General features: G+C 40.0%; 1 protein-coding gene across 5 annotated transcripts in view; it reads left to right on the top strand.

Annotated features, from left to right (window-relative positions):
* lhpp (phospholysine phosphohistidine inorganic pyrophosphate phosphatase) overlaps window positions 1–18,683 on the top strand; it is a 115,488-nt gene that overhangs the window by 11,988 nt on the left and 84,817 nt on the right. The window contains exons 1-3 of one of the 5 annotated variants that reach the window (XM_063071857.1): window positions 8,889–8,916; window positions 10,061–10,237; window positions 13,710–13,897. In XM_063071857.1, coding sequence (XP_062927927.1) covers window positions 10,128–10,237; window positions 13,710–13,897 — 298 coding nt within the window. In that variant the 5' untranslated portion in view covers window positions 8,889–8,916; window positions 10,061–10,127. Of the gene's footprint in view, window positions 1–8,888; window positions 8,917–8,950; window positions 9,069–10,060; window positions 10,238–13,709; window positions 13,898–18,683 lie in introns of those variants that run through there. The other 4 variants (XM_063071858.1, XM_063071855.1, XM_063071856.1 and 1 more) reach the window with 4 other exon arrangements.

Below are 18,683 nucleotides of genomic sequence, written 5' to 3'. Positions count from 1 at the left end.
CCTGAGTGCTTTTAGTACTTCCATATGGCTCAGATGCTCGGTTGCTGTTTGTCAGCTGATCCTCTTTTTGTGCTTTCTTCAGATGTCCAAATTGCTTGCTCTCTAGGTATGCATCACAGGGCCGTGTACAACAAGGCAGTGAGAACTATTGGATTGTACAGGCCAACTATCACTTTCCATTTGCTTTGAGTTGTATATCCAAAGATTTTGTTTGCCTTCTATGTTATTGTTGCATATTTTGATGATAGTCTAATGTCTTTGCAACTAAAATTTCCATTCCTCTACTTACTCTTTTGTGAAATTGCAGTTTTATGACTTTGCATTTCAGTAGACTTGTTTTTCTCCTTTCAGTTCAAGCTCCTCACTTGTCAGAAAATGCTGCATTTGATCCAGGTACAGTTATTAGGACACATCAGGACCAGTACATTAAGTGGCTGCCCAATTAACTGAAGTTTCATGGAAAAAATTAGAAAGATATATAAAAAAACAAACTACAGTTTAACTGAGTGACAAATTAAGTATTTAAATAAAATATAGAAGAAATTAGAATGCTACCCCTGGGCATATCTAGTCCAGGGTTCTTTATCCCTGGTGAAGATAGCAGAGTTTGTCATCGAAACATTGGTTATAATCGATACCTGTACCCGCTGGAAGCCCAGGAAGAGTTTATTCGTCTTACGCACCTGGAAAGCAAAGCATTAGATCCTTTTCCACTACCAAACCACTTACTTACTGCCTGTTACGCTGCTGGTGCTTAGAGCAGCAATGAAGGTCTTCCATCTCTGTCCTTACCATCTTCTCTATTGTGGTTCAGGATCCTCATGTCTGCCTCTGTGGTATGGCTCCAAGTCATCTTTGGTCTCCCACAGTTCCTCTGCCCCTCAGGGATCCAGTGAAGAGCTGTTTTGATGATGGAGTTGGCCTCTCTGCTCAACATGTGTCCAATCTATTGCCAGTGGTTCCTCATGGTGATTGTGGCCATGTCCCCTTGATGACACTGAAGGAGTAGAGCATGGTTGGAGATCTTTCTTGGCCAGAAGATACAGAGGATCTTCTGGAGGCTCATGGCGTGAAGTGGTGACAGCTTGGCAAGGTCACTCTCTATCATGCACCAGCATTCTGGCCTGTACAAGAGTGTGGACAGAACACAGCTCTGGTACTTGTCTGATCTCCATACGCTGATTATGGATCTGAAGACATTTTTAGCTTTGCTGAGTCTGCACTGGGTGCCGTCCTTGGTCCCACCATTGTGCTGAGTGACACTCACAACACGCTGGAGGAACTCAGCAGGTCGGGCAGCATCCGTGGAAAAGATCGGTCGATGTTTCAGGCCGGAACCCTTCATCATCTGCAGATTATTTTGTGTTTACAATTGTGCTGAGTGATGCTGTCCAGGCAGGTGAATCTGCCGCTGCTGGGTAAGTCGATACCTATGCCTTAACAGGAGGGGGAGGCTCTATAATACCACTACAGTACTATAAAACTCTAATAGTTCCTAATAATTATCGATGGAGCAATTCATCAGTGTATGCTGCCATGCTGTTTTGATTGACTCTCAATGAACAAAATCACCACGGACAGCTAGTGCAGATTATGGACTGCCTTCATACAATGCTTATGATGATTGCATCCTCCAAGTTTTCCTTTTCATTGTAACATTCAAAATGATTGTCTATACCTTCAAATTTTTCGTAGTTCCTAATTTGTTGAAGTTCTGAAATTATTTTAGTTTCACTCCAGGCTGTTTCTGGCGTCTCCAGGCCAAAATGCTTAAAACTGCAGTGAGCATAACAGTTCTGAATAGTCCACTGCTTTTTGCTTGCCAACTACCAGTGACAAAAATTACTGCTTTTTGAACACAAACACGTGCAACTGATGCTTTTTAAATACTGTTCACTCTAAGCATGGTGTAGTGTCTAACGGCCACACAAGTGCACACGACTGATGGTAGTTAGAAACTGTTCGGCAACAATCTCCTGTCCTGCTTAAGTGGCATAGTGTCCCAAATAAATTAAGATGATCCTGTCTATTTTCTCAAATAGTTTTTGTTCTTTAAGAGTTGTTCTAGATAAGCAACTTCCCTGAAAAACTGATGGCCCAGTTAACCAGAATCCACTATATATTAAATTCTCATTATGTTAATTTTCAACATTTAACAGTTTTCAAACTTGGAGACCTTTGTGACTACCCAGTTACCCTACTCACACACTCTTACCTTGCACCTCAATTATGAAATTGGGTCAAAACACTAATGGCCCTAGACTGACAAGGAATTTATGGATTGAATGTCATGCTTCGCAAGGGTGTGCAAGTATTTTTGCTTTATGTGTGTGGAATGCCAGCAGTTAGAAAGTGGAAACATTTACACTTTGTAACATCAGCTACCATGAGTCAGATATGCAATGCCCCATAAGCCACTAATGTTTCTGGATACCATTTTGCAAAAGTTGATTTTTACTTTGGATAGAAAAATGTTTTCTCATTAAAACTGCATAATTCGATGGCATATAATTTATTTATCATGCTTTGTATTGTGAATGACAATTGTTATTTTAGGGTGATATAGTGTTGCTATTACATCTAACATTTTATAGTACCTTGAAAAAGTATTCAGCCCCACAACTATTTTCACATTTTACTGTCTCATTTTCTAAATTTAAAATATATCGAAGTAGGTTTTTTTTGAGCTAATCTACAAAAAGTTGTACATCACGTCAAATAAAAAAAGGAATTCCAAACCCTGTGAACAATTTGCTAAAAATTAAAATCCAAAATTGTGAAGCTGAAAAAGAATTCATCCCCTTTGTAATTGCTATGCTAACTTTCCTCAGGTGTAATACTGTATATTACCTTTCCAACTCTCCCAATACGTTGATGTAGAAAATTGGAGGATCATCTGGTTTCAATGAATTCATAAGAATAAATAACTCCACTCTCTGTGAGGTCCAACAGTATGGTAGATTTTCAACAGACCAAACCAAAATGAAGACAAAAGAGCATTTAAAGTAAGTCAGGGAAATGGTAGTAGAGAAGCATAAAACTGGGGAATGGTACAAGACCATCTAAAGGCACTGAATATGCCTTTGAGCTCAGTGCAGTCCATCGTGAAACATTGGGAAAAAAATAGGAAACCACAGCTACACTGTTTAGGTCAAGCCACCCTCTGAACTTTGTTGCCAAAGAAGAATGGCACTTGTAAGAGAGGCTATTATGGTGCCAACAGTCACTCTGCAGAAGTCAGTGGCTGCATCTGAAGTTCATGGCTCCATAAGTCTTCGAACAAAAAAGGGTATTTATGGAAGAGTGCGAGGAAGAAGCTCTGGCTTTAAAAATAAGCATATCCTTGCCCATAAAGACTTTGCAAAGCATCACTTAGAAAATATTGTAAAAATGTGGAAGAAGGTCTTGTGGTCAGATGAGGCTAAAGTGGAACTTCTTAGCCTCGACACTAAGTGGTACTTGTGGCATAAATCTAATAATACGCATCAGCCAGATAACACCATCCCTACTGTAAAGTTTGGTGGAGGTAGCATAATGGGGATCTTTTTCAGCAGCAGGGACTGGAAATCTGGTCAGAATTGATGGAAAGATGAGTGCTGCTTAAATTCAGAGAGATCCTGAATAAAAACCTGCTTGTCTCTGCCAAAAATCTTAATGGGGGAGGAAGTTCATCTTTCACTAGAACAATGACCCAACGTATCTTGCCTGAGCAACCACAGAGTGCCTTCAAATGAAGAAAAGTGATGTTCTTGAGTGGCCCAGAGTCCTACCTTTAACCCGATCAAACATATCTGAAAAGACCTCAAGATTGCTGTCCACCGCTGCTCCCCAACTAACCTGGCACAACTTGAGCAATTTTGCAAGGAGAAATGGGCAAATCTTCCTCCATCACATTGTGCAAAGCTAATAGAGACTTATCCAAAAAGACTATTGGCTGTAATAGCTGCAAGAGATGGTTCATCTATGTACTGAGCAAAGGGGAATGAATACTTTTGAACTGCTGACATTTATAGTTTTTGAATTTTTTTGTTTTTCAGGTATTAAAATTTTCTATTTTGGAAAAAAGGAGCATGTGATTCACAAATAAAAATTCTCTGTTAAATGGATTAAAATCACTGGTTATAATACTCATTTATGTGAACAAAGGGCTGGGGACCGGATGCTTTTACAAGGCACTGTAGCAAAAATTGTTGATACCCAAATGTCCAGTGGTTCACTGGGCAACAAAACTACCTTGGACCAAAAGAATGAGGGATGTTCTTTGGCTGACTTCCAATGTTTTAAAATCAAAGTAATACCATATTTTCCATCAAGCTAGAAATCTTCACTGGAATGACCCTAACATCCCTCTTCAGGATTCTAAAACAATGCCCCTCACCGTTGACATATTTCTTACATGTCTAGTGCCTCAGGAATAATAGGGCCTCAGCCATTCAGAGTTATTTTAATGACATAGATGAAAACGCAAGTGTAACATATCCAAGTTTGCTAATGTTAGAAAAACAACTACAAAAGTGAACCATGAGGGAAGTAGAAAAAGCCTGCAATAGATATCATCAAATAGGTGATGAGAAGGAAACTGATGGAGTACATCAGTACAAAAACTGAGGGTGGCACAGTAGCGTAGTGGTTAGCACAATGCTTTGCAGTAGAGGTGACCTGGGTTCAATTCCCGCTACTGCCTATAAGTAGTTTGTATGTTCTCCCCATAACTACATGGGTTTCCTCCCACAGTCCAAAGATGTACCGTTTGGTAGGTTAAATGGTCATTGTAAATTGTCCCGTGATTAGGCTCAGATTAAATCGGGATTGCTGGTTGATACGACTCAAAGTGCTGGAAGGGCCTATTCTGTGCTGTATCTCAATAAATAACTAAATATAAATAAATAAGTTTGGTTGGAAAAGGAGAATCTGTAATCTACATAACCTAAAGCTCATTTGTGTTATGAGGTGTGGAGGAGATAGATTTGGAAATTAATTGTAGAAATGTAATTCCTCCACTTTTCACTCATTAAGCACAAACCTGATTTTTTAATTGAAAATTGATTTCATTAGTTGGTATCAAATTAAATTTCAAAATCCAGACTGTTATGCTTTGGATCTGTGCCAGAGCAGAGGACATTTCACTGGGCATGGATGACAGTCCCCTTGCAAGTCAGCCTAGAGATTGGCTCTTCTGCTGTGTTTAGTCTTCAAGGTCATATGGAATTTGCTATACAAATGATTGTGGAAGCCCCAGTTTCCTATAATAGTGCCAAGGAAAGCTAGATTTAATATGATGTATAACCTGATTGTAAATCATCTTGTAGTTAGAATTTTGGGCGCTCTAGATCGGCGTCCGACACAATTTCCTCTGTCACCATACAAGATTTTTACCTCTGTCTTAGCCCATATCAACATGAAGTTCATGTTCATTCATCTCACCCTCTGCTACCTTGTCTATACTGACTCTTACTCTAGCAACAGATTAATTTAAAAATTCTTATGTTCAAATTCCCTTCCCTATATCTGGAGTACCCTTAAGACTTAAAAAAATTTCTACATCTATTCTTGTCGAATTTTGTTTTCTGAATTTATTCATTTCAACTTTTACAATTGTCCTTGCAGCTGGAGTTCTGGAATCCTCCTATCCCCAGACCTTTGAGCCTCTTTATTGTTCTTTAGCAAACCTTTTAAACCCTGTTTAAGTTCTAAGTCATCTGCGCTGATGTGGCTCAGTTTTAAATTTGGATTGACACTACTCCACTGACGTGTCTGGGGATATTCTCATATATAAATGCAAGCTTGCTTTGTTGTTGCTGCGGAAAGCATGTGGAGATGAAAATCAAAAATGCTCAATTTGAAAAGCAATCTCTGAGTTTGTTTTGTTCTACAAAATAGGAAATGTTAGCTGAGATCTTTAAAGGAATTTTATACCTTTTCCTCTATCTGAACTGTGTTTTTGAATTAAATATTGCCAAAAGAGACATAACTGAAGACAGCTCCCTGTAGCCTACCTCTTTATTGAATCTGTCTTTGCTGTGACTTATTCCCATTTCTACCCAATTACTCTGCAAAATTTTTGAATTAGATTGGCAAAATGGGTATAAGTTTATCCTAAACCCATAATGAACTGATTTCAGCAAGATCCTTGCAGGCAAAGGAAAAATTTCAAGCCAGCAGCATGAACTTAAATCCACCCTTTTCACTGTTCTCACTGTGAATGTTTTGTGCTTGTCTTTAGTATAGTAAAAGTTTCTGACCTATCCACTAGCAGAAGGTAGTGTCCCAATTCGAGTTGGTCTTGACATTTTTAAGCAATTTTATTCTGAAATTTATGCTAAGCACAGTGCTGGTAAGATAAATATTTCAACTTTTGGTTGCTGTTTTTACATCAAGTAAAAACTCTGAATATCTTTTTTCAGCTTGCATCTGAAAGGTGAATGAATGAATTTCAAACCTCATTCACTGATGTAGATCACTTTCAACATCCACATGTCCGTGGCTTAAAGGGGTCATTGGAATTTAGATTTATACAAGGTCACTTGGGATGTACATTAATTGTCATAATGCTTACCTGTTCTGGGGCAATAACAAATGCTTTTCATTATTTGCACATGACTGAGCCTGGCAGATGCTGACAGCCAGCAGATGTGTAGAATTCTGGGTGATTTGTAAGGAGTTGCACATCTGACACTCAGTAATTGCATTGTGGGACATCATCAGACCGTTGACCTGTTAGGGCGAGGTAAAGGTCAGTTCAAAGCAGCCCTATAGTGGCTAAGCTCCTGATCTTCAACCAACTTTTAACTCCTCTGACAGGTCAGAATTTCATCTTGTAATGTCGAGGATCTGTGTAAGCATGTTTTACAGCATTTCAATAGATTAGCACGCTGCATCAAATATGATTTCAGATAGACTAGGTCACTTTGTGTTTGCTTACTCTCTTAAATCTGAGTCAGCCTTGGGAAGGTGAGGACAGCTAGTCAATAGTGAATGCATATTTGAACATTGTCCATCAATTATTTCTAGAATTTTCCTATTTATAGAGTAACACGGTTGGGCCATGGCATCGGGATTCTCAGTTATCCCTTCTGCCAGGATAAGAAATCGTCATCAGTTATCCGATCAGCTAAGATAAGAAATCAATTCTGTATAGAAAACTTAAAGGGAAGGAAAATTATCCATTCAGAAATTTGACTAAGGTAAATGTCCTTCATAACCAAATTAGTTCTCAAACCATTTGCACTTTGAAACTTTTATGAAAGATTGCAATGGGAATGTAGTAGTGCGATCACTCAAGTCAAGTATGATATTCTTCTAAGGGGCTGTCTATTGGTGGGTTACTTACCCTAGGATGCTGGGTGGATTCTCTTAATGTAGAACATGTGTGTGTGACTTTGCTTAACATGGGGAGGCTGATGCATAGGCAACCACCATACAGTCCTTGACAGATCTGGTAAGGATACAGTGGTATGGAAGGCAAGATAACTAGAGATCTTTCACTGTTGCAGCTGTCCTCCACCTTCACTGCTATTGTAATGTTTCATCGTCACCTTCCACCAGCTCTGCTGTTGAGGTCTTGGTCAGATTGCTCTTTGTCTGGAACCTCTCTTTGACCTTGCCATTATGGGTGACCCTACCAGGACTCAAGCTTCAGATGCCTTTGCTTTTGGGATCTCAGGAATTCACAAGCCTCTCCACCATGACATTGGTGCATGTCTGCCCTGTGGATGATACAGAAGCAGGCCTTCAGGTCTCCCAGCCTGTTGAATTCAATACTGGGAATTTCATTTAGGTTGGCTCACTTTAAATAAAGCAATTCCCACTCTCATTTGTTGTTCCTCAAGCTCCAGAACTGTCCGTTACCCTCACCCTCCATCTTGTTACAATGACCAACATCCCACTGGTACCAATCGACTCTCTGCTACCAATTACAGCCTTGCTTCACGTAAATACTTAAACCAGCTCCACAAGGTGATTTGCACCCTTTCCCTGGTTCACTCTGTCCCATGACCTGCGACTGCCATTTTACTTCACCTGTTCTATTGTGTATAATAAAGATAGGAGGCATGAATATCATCCACTCCTTGCTCATGACAGTCATGGTTTATTGAAAAATATACTATTTTCCCCACTACATATTTCAAACTTAACCTGCCGTTACAGCCCGAAGTAGTTCTGGGTCTGGGTTTTCCATTGTGGCCTGTAGAAACCAAACAATGGGGAAGAAATCTGAACCCATGTTTAATAAAATCAATTGTGGAAAGAGCTTCTTCAAATTTCCAAAATTACTTTCTCCCACTAAATTTCAAAGTAATTTTATTTTCGAAGTACATATATGTCACCATATACAATCCTGAGATTCATTTTCTTGTGGGCATACTCAATAAATCCATAATAGAATAATAACCATAATAGGATCAATGGAAATCTGCACTAACTTGGGCATTTATCCAGTGTGCAAAAGACAACACACATCTGCAAATACTAAAAGAAAGAATAATAAATATATGAGCAATAAATATTGAGAACATGAGATGAACCCTAAATCTTTGATATGAATCTAATAGTTGATTTTTTTTCTGTTAGTAAGATTTCTTTCTCAAATGAGCTTGGGGACAACTTTAAATTATAATTTGTAATTCTTGAGATCACAAATTCATGAGACTTAAATGCTCATGACCTGGTAGTTCATTCCAGGTTTAAAATTAACAACCTGGCAAGTAAATACAAATTAAACTTCAACCTGCTCATTACTTTTTGCTGCATTTTTAAAACAACAAAATCCATTATTTTGCACTTTGTTCCATGGCTAATCTTTTAACATTTTGCAACCCGTGGCAAAATTTGCCTTGCATGACGAGAAAAGGTGATCCGCATTCAAAGGCCGGCGATGACATGGACAAAGGACATGCATGGATGGATGCCAAGCTGGTAAGTATTGTGGACAAAGTCTAGCAAGGATGAGGGTTGGTGCACCCCTTAGCCCTGCCGAGATCAGTGAGTCCTCTGCCGGATCAGCAGGATCAGAGATCTGTGCAGGCAGGAGGCATGAGGGCCTGGTGACCCCTTGGATATGCAAGCTGGTGAGTCTGGAGTTCAAGGCCTGTAGTCTGGCGTCCTGTCATCGTCGAGTCATGGCAATACCGAAGCTTAAAGCCTGAATGTCAGTCGGAAGTCTGGATGTTGAGGCCCAATGGCCGAAGCCCTGGAAAAGTTGGAGGCTCAATGTCCATGAGGCTGGAGGCACAGAGGTGGCCTGTCCTGTGTGTGTGTGTGTGTGTGTGTATGGATGGAAGGGAGGAAAGGATTCTGCTGTTGTTCTGGTGGACATTGTGGCCATGCTATGCTGGTGGCAGAATGTGTGGGCAGTATTTGGAGCTGCCTCCAGCAGATCCTTGGGTTGTGTTGATTGTTAACGTAAATGGCCCATTTCACTGTATGTGATAAATAAATAAATCTGAATCCCAATCTTGAAAATTTTGTGTTCACTTGGTTCTTGCCCTACTATTTGAACTTCCTTGATCTGTGGTCTCTGTCCATAAACATGCCTCAGATTTTGCAATTTTTTATTGTAATAATTAGAAGGAGGGGGAAAAAACCCAAACCAATCTTACAACAAAACTCTGAGTTGGCAAAACATTACATAATTTCGGCTATACATATTGCTTTAAAATGCAGCTTTTTAAAGATGACTGACCAGTTGTTTATGGACACTTTGTAGAGTATTTCAATCATTGACATAACTGGGAAAGAAATGTCAGATTCATATATACACTAATTTAGTTGTAGCTATTATAGTAACTGAAAATTAATTCAAGTGCCTACTTGCTTTTTAATTTGTGAGACTGATAGAAGCAAAGTGGTATAGTTCCAACTTGAAGATGAACCATGCTAAAAGCTGGAAATAGTATTCATAATTTCATAAACTACTTGAATGCTTAATATTCAAGTATTTTGCAATTAATGCTGGTAATGTAAATGATTACATTGCTTCATGATTAATGTAATATACAGCATTGTAAAGTTAATTGTTTTCTAATTTAAAAGTAATTATTACCTTTTGTCCTGCATCAAGGTATCACACAACTCAAGCATCCAGTTCAATTCTGGTGTTGTCTGCATGGAGTTTGTAGACTCTGCTTATGACTACGTGGATTTCTCCCAGGTGCTTGGTTTTCTTCCACGTTCCAGTGGTCTCTGTTATCATACGGAAATATTTTCTTTCAGAGCCTCGTGACCTGCAGTGCAGAAGGTTGGCATGTTTATACTATAGGGTTCGTATTGATGGAAAATATTTTAAAATAGCCTTTAGCCGAGGGAGAAATTAGTTGAATGTTGGGTTTCACCTGATGGGCCAACCTGCCCTCTCAAATCTCTCAGCAGTAAAAATACAGATTATCTTTTTAATTTTATGCTTTATCAGATATTTTGTTCTTTTACCAATTTGATGAAAAGAGGGAAAATACCCTGGCATAAGCCCGGTAGAATGTTATATATTTGAAATATTTAGCTGCCTTTACTTCCCTATTTGAGCACAAACTTTACTGAAGTCAAAGTTGCAGCAGATGTCATCTCTAGTTATCTGAAGAGAGCATGTGTTGTGCATTACCTTTACAAGGTCAAATGATGATTCATTATCACTGATTAGCCCCATGGCAGTCTCTCTACTTATTCAGTCAATTGCATCAGTAAATTATGAGAGGCTCTCCTGTGAAAAATGAAATTACTTTACAATTTAGAACAATGGAGATATATTGGTAATGTAAATGTGACCGTTAATTGTAGCATTACATTAATGGCCCTGAATGAACTAAAAAAGCTTTCTGTATGAAGGGCAATTACCTCTAACTGTAATTGATAATTCACACTAACCACAATTAGTAAAGATAAATAGTGCTAAAGAAACTGATCATCATTCTCATTAAGAAGACTTGTCAAGTCATACACTTTCGTTTGCTGCCCTGAATGGAGTCTGATGTGTTTTCCAGCACAAACATCTATTAAGCTCAATGGCTTCATTATCTTTTGGAGGCGTGGTGTTATTTTTGCAACCAACAATTTGCTTGTAATGAAACATTTTATTGCAACTGGTAATGTTTAACAAGAGTTCAGTCCATTAGAAATCTCTTGGTAAACAAAGCTATCTTTCTTTCAAATTTGTGCTTAATAATGACATAGGAACCCTTGTGGTACACTTTACCATTCCAAACATGCATACATATTGAGTTTTAGCTGTAAATTGGATTTAATATTTTTTATTTGTAGTTTTCTTCTCGTAAAAATAGCAATCCAATTAGGGATATGAGTGGCAACTCTTGTTGAGGTAGATGTGCTGGTAAGGATGCCTAATAAGTGTTCCACTCATTTTTGGAACATCTTTCAGACTTGATATAAATGCTTGAAGGATCCATGCAGCAGCCGCATAATAGGAATCGTGATTGCAGCAATGCATGATGGGTTACAGCAAGTATAAGCTGAGCTGTTGGTCAACTTCAATACAATTGAAGTATGCATTAGGACTCTATTTGACAGAAATAAAAACAGAAATGGGAAAGAGAGATGAAAATGGTAACTAACCTATGAATGTTGAATATTATATGGGAAGAATTCAAAGTGGCATTTCCACTCACTTTGAATTTCCATTCAAAGTGGCATTTCCACTGTTAGCTAACTCTGCTAACAGCCTTGTGACTCAACGGTGAGAAGACCACCTGTCATAAACAATATACATCTAGGGTTGGTATGATTTGGGGTTCAACCAAACATTTCCACTCACTTTGAATTTCCATTCAAAGTGGCATTTCCACTGTTAGCTAACTCTGCTAACAGCCTTGTGACTCAACGGTGAGAAGACCACCTGTCATAAACAATATACATCTAGGGTTGGTATGATTTGGGGTTCAACCAAACAGAAACATCATGATGTTTCAATTAAAGAAACCTTGATTTGACAGAATGCTGTGTAAATACTGCCCATACACAGTTATCGGTCGCCTAGAAATGACAGATTGTACAACAGCATAATATTATAAAGAAAATATATTTACCAAATTTTCAACTTTAGCAAACAGTTACAGGACAAGAAAAGAAAAGTAAAAGGGCCCATTACAGTTAAACCAGTCCAATGTGCACATAAACATTGGAGCTCATACTGGAGTATTCAGGGGTGTATCTCTTACTTGCACCCTGGACCCACGGTCTGTGTGAAAGCACCTGCCACATTCTGAACTCCCTTCAGAGACCATCTCAAACAATCTGGCTCTCCTCTCAGGGGTATTGACCCTTCCTCCTTGGAGCTATTCATCAGCGCAAAGCACTTCTTACAATGAGGCCTCTCCTTCCAACAAAATTCTGCAGCATCCTCCCTTGTGCCCTGCTCTGCAGCTCCTGCCAAAAGACCCCAAACCAGAGAACTGTCCTCAAGAGAAAACTTCCCCACAGCTCTCTCTCACATCTCACATTCCTAATTGGCTGACACACAGACAGATTCTTAAATTGGGCGACATGGCTCCTTATCCTTAGCCAAAGCCAAAACACTTTCCAGCAAGACACACTGCTTTTACAGAAAACTGCTGAAATAGAATACTTCACACCTCATAGCATAGCAGTAGAAATCTTAACCGGGGCATTACATTTATAATAATGATTATTTTGTTTTTCTTTTGTGTTTGCACAATTTGGAGACTTTTGCACATTAGTTGTTTGTCCGTCTTTGTACTTTTCATTGATTCTACTGTGTTTCTTTGTATTCACTGCATGCCCACAAGATAATGGATCTCAGGCTAGTACATAGTGACATATATGTACTTTGATTATAAATTTACTGTGGACTTTGAAGGAATTCTGACCTCTTTGACACCTGGTCAGTTCTTCTAGCACTTTTTCTGGTTTTTAGGTTAGAGTTCCAACATCTTCAGGGTTTATAGTTAGTAGCTCTCTGAAGTTATGTCCTCATTTATTTTCACTAAAATTCAAGTCAGTTTTTCATGGCCACTTGGCACTGTAAATTCTTTTGTTCTTGTCAATAATATTTCAAGTAGTTATCGTAGATTCCAAAAAGGAAGCTAAGCATATTTGCTTTTTAACTTTCTAATATTTAATGAAAAAGGAAAATAAAGATTCAGGCATATACAAGGGATGAGGTAAAATGACAAAATTAATTATTTTGTAGAATATTATTTCTACCACTTTGAAAGTGTTACTTGAGCGAATGAAAATTCATGTGCATTATGATAGATTTTCAGAGTTGTTCAAGAGTAGTTAATGCCATTTTTAATTTCATTTAGTATGGCACATTGTTTGCAATAGCAGTTGCAGTGAAAAGAGTTCCTGATTCTTGAACCACATCAAATCAGTGTTACACAAGTTGCATAGTTTTCCAAAGTAATGATCATGAATAGAGACAATTTGCTGTCATTACTTGTGGAAACTATAGAGCATTGGATTGTTTTGGGATATTTTATTTCAAACTTTAAAGAATGAGAATGCTTTCAATGTTCTACTGTTGGTAATATAAATTCAGTTTTGAATTACTGCTGTGGAGCTTCTGACACTATTAAGCCTTATGCTGCTTAATTTTTGGAAATAATGTAATTACCACACATCACAGCATGTATAATGCTGGTATATTATACCATGGTGCAAAGAAATTTATTAATTATTTTGATCTCTCTCGTTCTTTTAAAGCCTTAACTTTTAAGGTTTACTTTTTTTTTCTCGTGCAGACTCAAAGAAACCAATTTAAAAGTGCGTTTCTGTACCAATGAAACACAAGCTACCCGGGAAAAGTTTGTGAATAAGTTGCAGAACCTGGGGTTTGATATCACTGTGGATGAAGTCTTTGCTCCTGCCCCTGCTGTTTGTCGTGTGTTGAAGGAACGAGGACTTAGACCTCATCTTCTTGTACACAATGGTTAGTATTCAAACGAGATCCTTTTTCAGTATTCAACCTGTTGTTGAATTTACTAAAGCTTCATTGGATAAATAATACTTTTTCATGTACAGCACAATACTGCTTTGCAAAAAATTAAATTTCTAGGTTTTTGTGGGGTGGGAATAATAGAGTATCCACTGCAACTTCTGCCGTCTCCAAAAGGACTAAACATGTCTTTACCTCCACCCCCTCCCTGCTTTCCACAGGGATTGCTCCCTCTAAGATACCCTTATCCATTCATCTCTCTCCACTAATCTCCCTCCCAACACATTCCTGCAAGCATCCCAAGTGCTACACCTGTCCATAAACCACCTACCTTACCTCCAATCCAGGCCCTAGGCAATCCTTCCAGGTGATTCACCTGTGATTCTGCTGGGGTTGTCTATTGTAGCTGGTGCTAACTTGATGCAGCCTCCTCTACATCGGTGAGATCCGTTGTAAATTGGGGGGACCGCTTTGCCGAGTTCCTCGATGTGGGACCTTCTGGTGGCCAAATATTTTAATTCCCATTCCCATTCAGATGTGTTGGTCCAAGGCCACCTCTTCTGCCAAACTGAGGGTGAAGGAACAACACTTTATCATCCCTCTGGGTAGCCTCCCACCTGATGGCATGTTATTGATTTCTCCTTCTGGGTAAATAAATTCTACCCCACCCCCATTCCGTACTTTGATCTTTTACCTCTTCTCAGCTGCTTATCACTTCCCCCTGGGTCCCTTCTTTTTCTTACGGTAAACTCTCCTCTCATATCAGATCCTTCCTTCTCCAGCCCTTGACTTGTCTTCTCCCACCAACCTGGCTTCTTCTATCACCTTCCATCTAGCCTCCTTTGCCTCCCCCCCCCCCCGCCCTTTTATTTTGGCGTCTTCCCATTTACTTTTCAGTCCTGAAGAAGGGTCTCAGCCTGACATGCCGACTGTTTATCCATTTCCATAAGCTCAGCCTGACCTCCAGCATTTGTGTGGATTGCTTATGATCTAATTGAACATGCTTGTGTAGTTTGGCCTGCTCCCATTCTTTTGTTTCTCAGAACGTGTCCATAATCTTGTTGGGTCCTTATTGGAAAGAGAAAATTATATGGTGCAAAAGTGAAGCAGTGTTCAGTTACCATTAACAGATTTTTCATTTGCTAAATTGTTATAAGCCAGATAATGTGACTTGATGAACTGGGTCTATAGTGTATGTGTGGTTAATGGGAGAAAGGTTGTGAAAGCCAGATCTTTATGCAATACTCTGTGACAAAATTGCAAAAGGCATATTTAAAGACATTCTCTGATGGTTAATTCCAGGAGTCCATCATCATTGAGAAGTAAAATGTGTAGATCATAGGATTGTGCAGAATCTGAAAAGAAAAACCCAGTAGGTAGTTCAGTACCTCTCTAGCTCATTGCTGTTCATTGAGCTTTGAAAATAGTTTAAATTGCTTCAGTAATTTGATCAACAAGAGGATATTTTCAGCTGTTAAGCACAGGCAGTCTGAGTTACAGAAACATTCCATTCCTGAGAGCTGTCTGTAGGCTGATTTCACCATTAGTCAGAAACGTCTATCTTCATTTCATTGGATATTCATCCTAAATATTATCCTTATTATTATCACTATTGTTTTTAACAAATGGAAAAATCCCAATTAAAAGAAGTACCTGATATAGGAGGTACCTAATAAAGTGGCCGCTGAGTGTACATTGCAGGGGAAACAAGCTGCCTTGTCCCAACCGAAAGTCCTGAAAGCTGCAGCTACGCCATCCTGTTATGAGCTCTGCACCAGCCATAGAAAGATCAGGGGACAGTATTGCAGCTCTGTACATGCTAGTTTATTGACATTGCTGCGAGATACTAACATTGTGGCACTGGACTGCTTTTCAAAGTCAGTAGGAGGTGTTGGACATTTTAATGCTGCGGAATAGATTATCTATCCTTTATCAACCAAAACATTCGACTTTAGCCATTCTGTTGCAAAATACATAGAAACATAAAAAATCTACAGCGCAATACAGGCCCTTCGGCCCACAATGCTATGCCAAACGTGTACTTACCTTATAAGTTACCTAGGGTTACCCATAGCCCTCTATTTTTCTAAGCTCCATGCACCTATCCAGGGGCCTCTTAAAAGAGCCTATCGTATCTGCCTCCACCACCATCGCCGGCAGCCCATTCCACACACTCACCACTCTCTGCGTTTAAAAAAAACTTACCCCTGACATCTCCTCTGTACCTCCGTCCAAGCACCTTAAAACTGTGCCCTCTTGTGTTAGCCCTTTCAGCCCTGGGGAGAAAGCTTCTGACTATTCACACGATCAATGCCTCTCCTCATCTTATACACCAATATCAAGTCGCCTCTCATCCTCCGCCACTCCAAGGAGAAAAGGCTGAGTTCACTCGACCTATTCTCATAAGGCATGCTCCCCAATCCAGGTAACATCCTTGTAAATCTCCTTTGCACCCTTTCTATAGTTTCCACATCCTTCCTGTAGTGTGGTGACCAGAACTGAGCACAGTACTCCAAGTGGGGTCTGACCAGGGTCCTATAAAGCTGTAAGATTACTTCTCGGCTCTTAAACTCAATTCCATGGTTGATGAAGGCCAATGCACCATATGCCTTCCAGAGTCAACCTGCGCAGCAGCTTTGAGTGTCCTATGGAATTGGACCCCAAAATCCCTCTGATCCTCCACACTACCAAGAGTCCACCATTAATGCTATATTCTGCCATCATATTTGACCTACCAAATGAACCACTTCACACTTATCTGGGTTGAACTCCATCTGCTACTTCTCGGCCTAGTTTTGCATCCTATCGATGTTCCGCTGTAACCTCTGACAGCCCTCCATACTATCCACAACACCCCTATCCTTTGTGTTATCAAAATTATATCATTAAAATTATCAAGATTTTGCACTTTTTATTTTTTCTTTTGTGTGTGTTCAAGTTCAAGTTTATTGACATCTAACCGTATATATTTTCAACCAAATGAAACAACGATCCTCTGGATCACAGCACAAAACAAAATATATTTCACACATCACACATAAAACAGAATATTACTACAAATAAATTAATAAAATATAATTCAAAATGCATGTAGTGTAAAACACAGGTAAACAGTAAACAACTCATTGTCCTCGTGACAAGACCTTGGTGGTGGCAGGGTATTCATTAGTCTCAGCTTAAGGGAAGTTACCTAGTCTGGCATTCCTAGTCCTGTGGGGCCAGGTTAGATTGTCCATTATCTGCACACCAAAGAACTTTGTTTCCTAACACTCTCCATGGCAGAGCCATTGATGGGCAATGGAGAGTGGTCAACCTGCACCTTCTTTGAAGTCCACAGTCATCTCTTTTGTCTTGTCCACTTTGAGATTCAGGTTGTTGTTCTCACACCATTTGAAAGGCCTCTGTACCTTCTCTCTGTATGCCAGTTCATCATTGTTGCTGATGAGGCTAACCACTGTTGTATCATCAGTGAACGTGATGGTACGGTTTGAACTGAATCCCGCAGTGCAGTGAGAACAGTAGCAGGCTGAGCACACAGCCCTGAGACAGGTGATCAGTGTGATGGAGCTTGAGCTGTTGCTGCCAGCTCAGACTGACTTGGGTCTTTCTGTCAGAAAGGCCAAGATCCAGTTACAAAGAGGGGTGCTGAGTCTCAATGAGGACAGTTTACCCACCAGCCTCTGAGAAATGTTAGTGTTAAACACTGAGCTGAAGTCGATGAACAGCATCCTGCTGTATGAGGTATTATTTTGCAGAGGAGGGACAGGACAGAGCAGAGGGCGGAGGGCCGAGGCTCGAGGCTATGGCATCACTAATGGACTGGTTTGAGTGTTAGGCGACCTGGAAATCATCCAATATAACAGGAAGGTGGGTTTTTATATGATGCATTACCAGATGCTGAAAGCATTTCCTGATTGTTGAGGTCAGTGCTACTGGGTGGTAATCTTTTTGAATGCTGTCTTGGGCATTGGAATGATATTGGCTGCTTGGAGCTAAGCACAGAGCCTGTGGAGCGCCTTTGCCAGTGGAAATTGTAGAGCAGATGTTGTTGCCAATCTGAACTGACTGGGAGAAAATCAAGGATCCAATTGCACAAGGAAGAGTGTGTAGCAGTACCTCATCTCCTGCTGGTTCAAATGCAGGCACAAGCAGTCCAGTTTATTTTCTGGTGATTGAACGTTAGTGAGTTCCTACAGGGATCCGCTTTAGGTCTCGCTCAAATACCGCACTTTTGCATCCTCACACACCACTTCCAACATCCGCTTCCCCTAGTAGCTGTAATAGGTCGCAGCATGGAGCAAGGGTCCACATCACATGTTAGTCTGTAACTGTACAGCACCCTTGTTATCCTGCTCGCTAGTGAAGTAGGCTTGTGTGTGCATGTGTTACCGTCCTCTATCTGTACCATATTCTTTGTAGCCAGAGTTATTTTTTAATCACTATTGAAACCTTGCTAGAAAACAGAAGGTGGCTTGCACATTGCTCGTTCATCTTTTTTTTTAGGCATCCGTTAGCCTCATGAGACCATGGATTTGCGCCTTGGAAGGTTTCCAGGGCGCAGGCCTGGGCAAGGTTGTATGGAAGGCCAGCAGTTGCCCATGCTGCAAGTCTCCCCTCTCCACGCCACCGATGTTGTCCAGGGGAAGGGCATTAGGACCCATACAGCTCGGCATCGGTGTCATCGCAGAGCAATGTGTTGTTAAGTGCCTTGCTCAAGGACACACGTGCTGCCCCAGCCAAGGCTCGAACTAGCGACCTTCAAATCACTAAACGAACACCT

The sequence above is a fragment of the Mobula hypostoma genome, chromosome 19, assembly GCF_963921235.1.
Source record: "Mobula hypostoma chromosome 19, sMobHyp1.1, whole genome shotgun sequence".
In the NCBI taxonomy this organism is placed as follows: Eukaryota; Metazoa; Chordata; class Chondrichthyes; order Myliobatiformes; family Myliobatidae; genus Mobula; species Mobula hypostoma.
The sequence above is the reverse complement of the archived record's forward strand: the minus strand, read 5'-3'. Positions and strand labels throughout refer to the sequence as shown.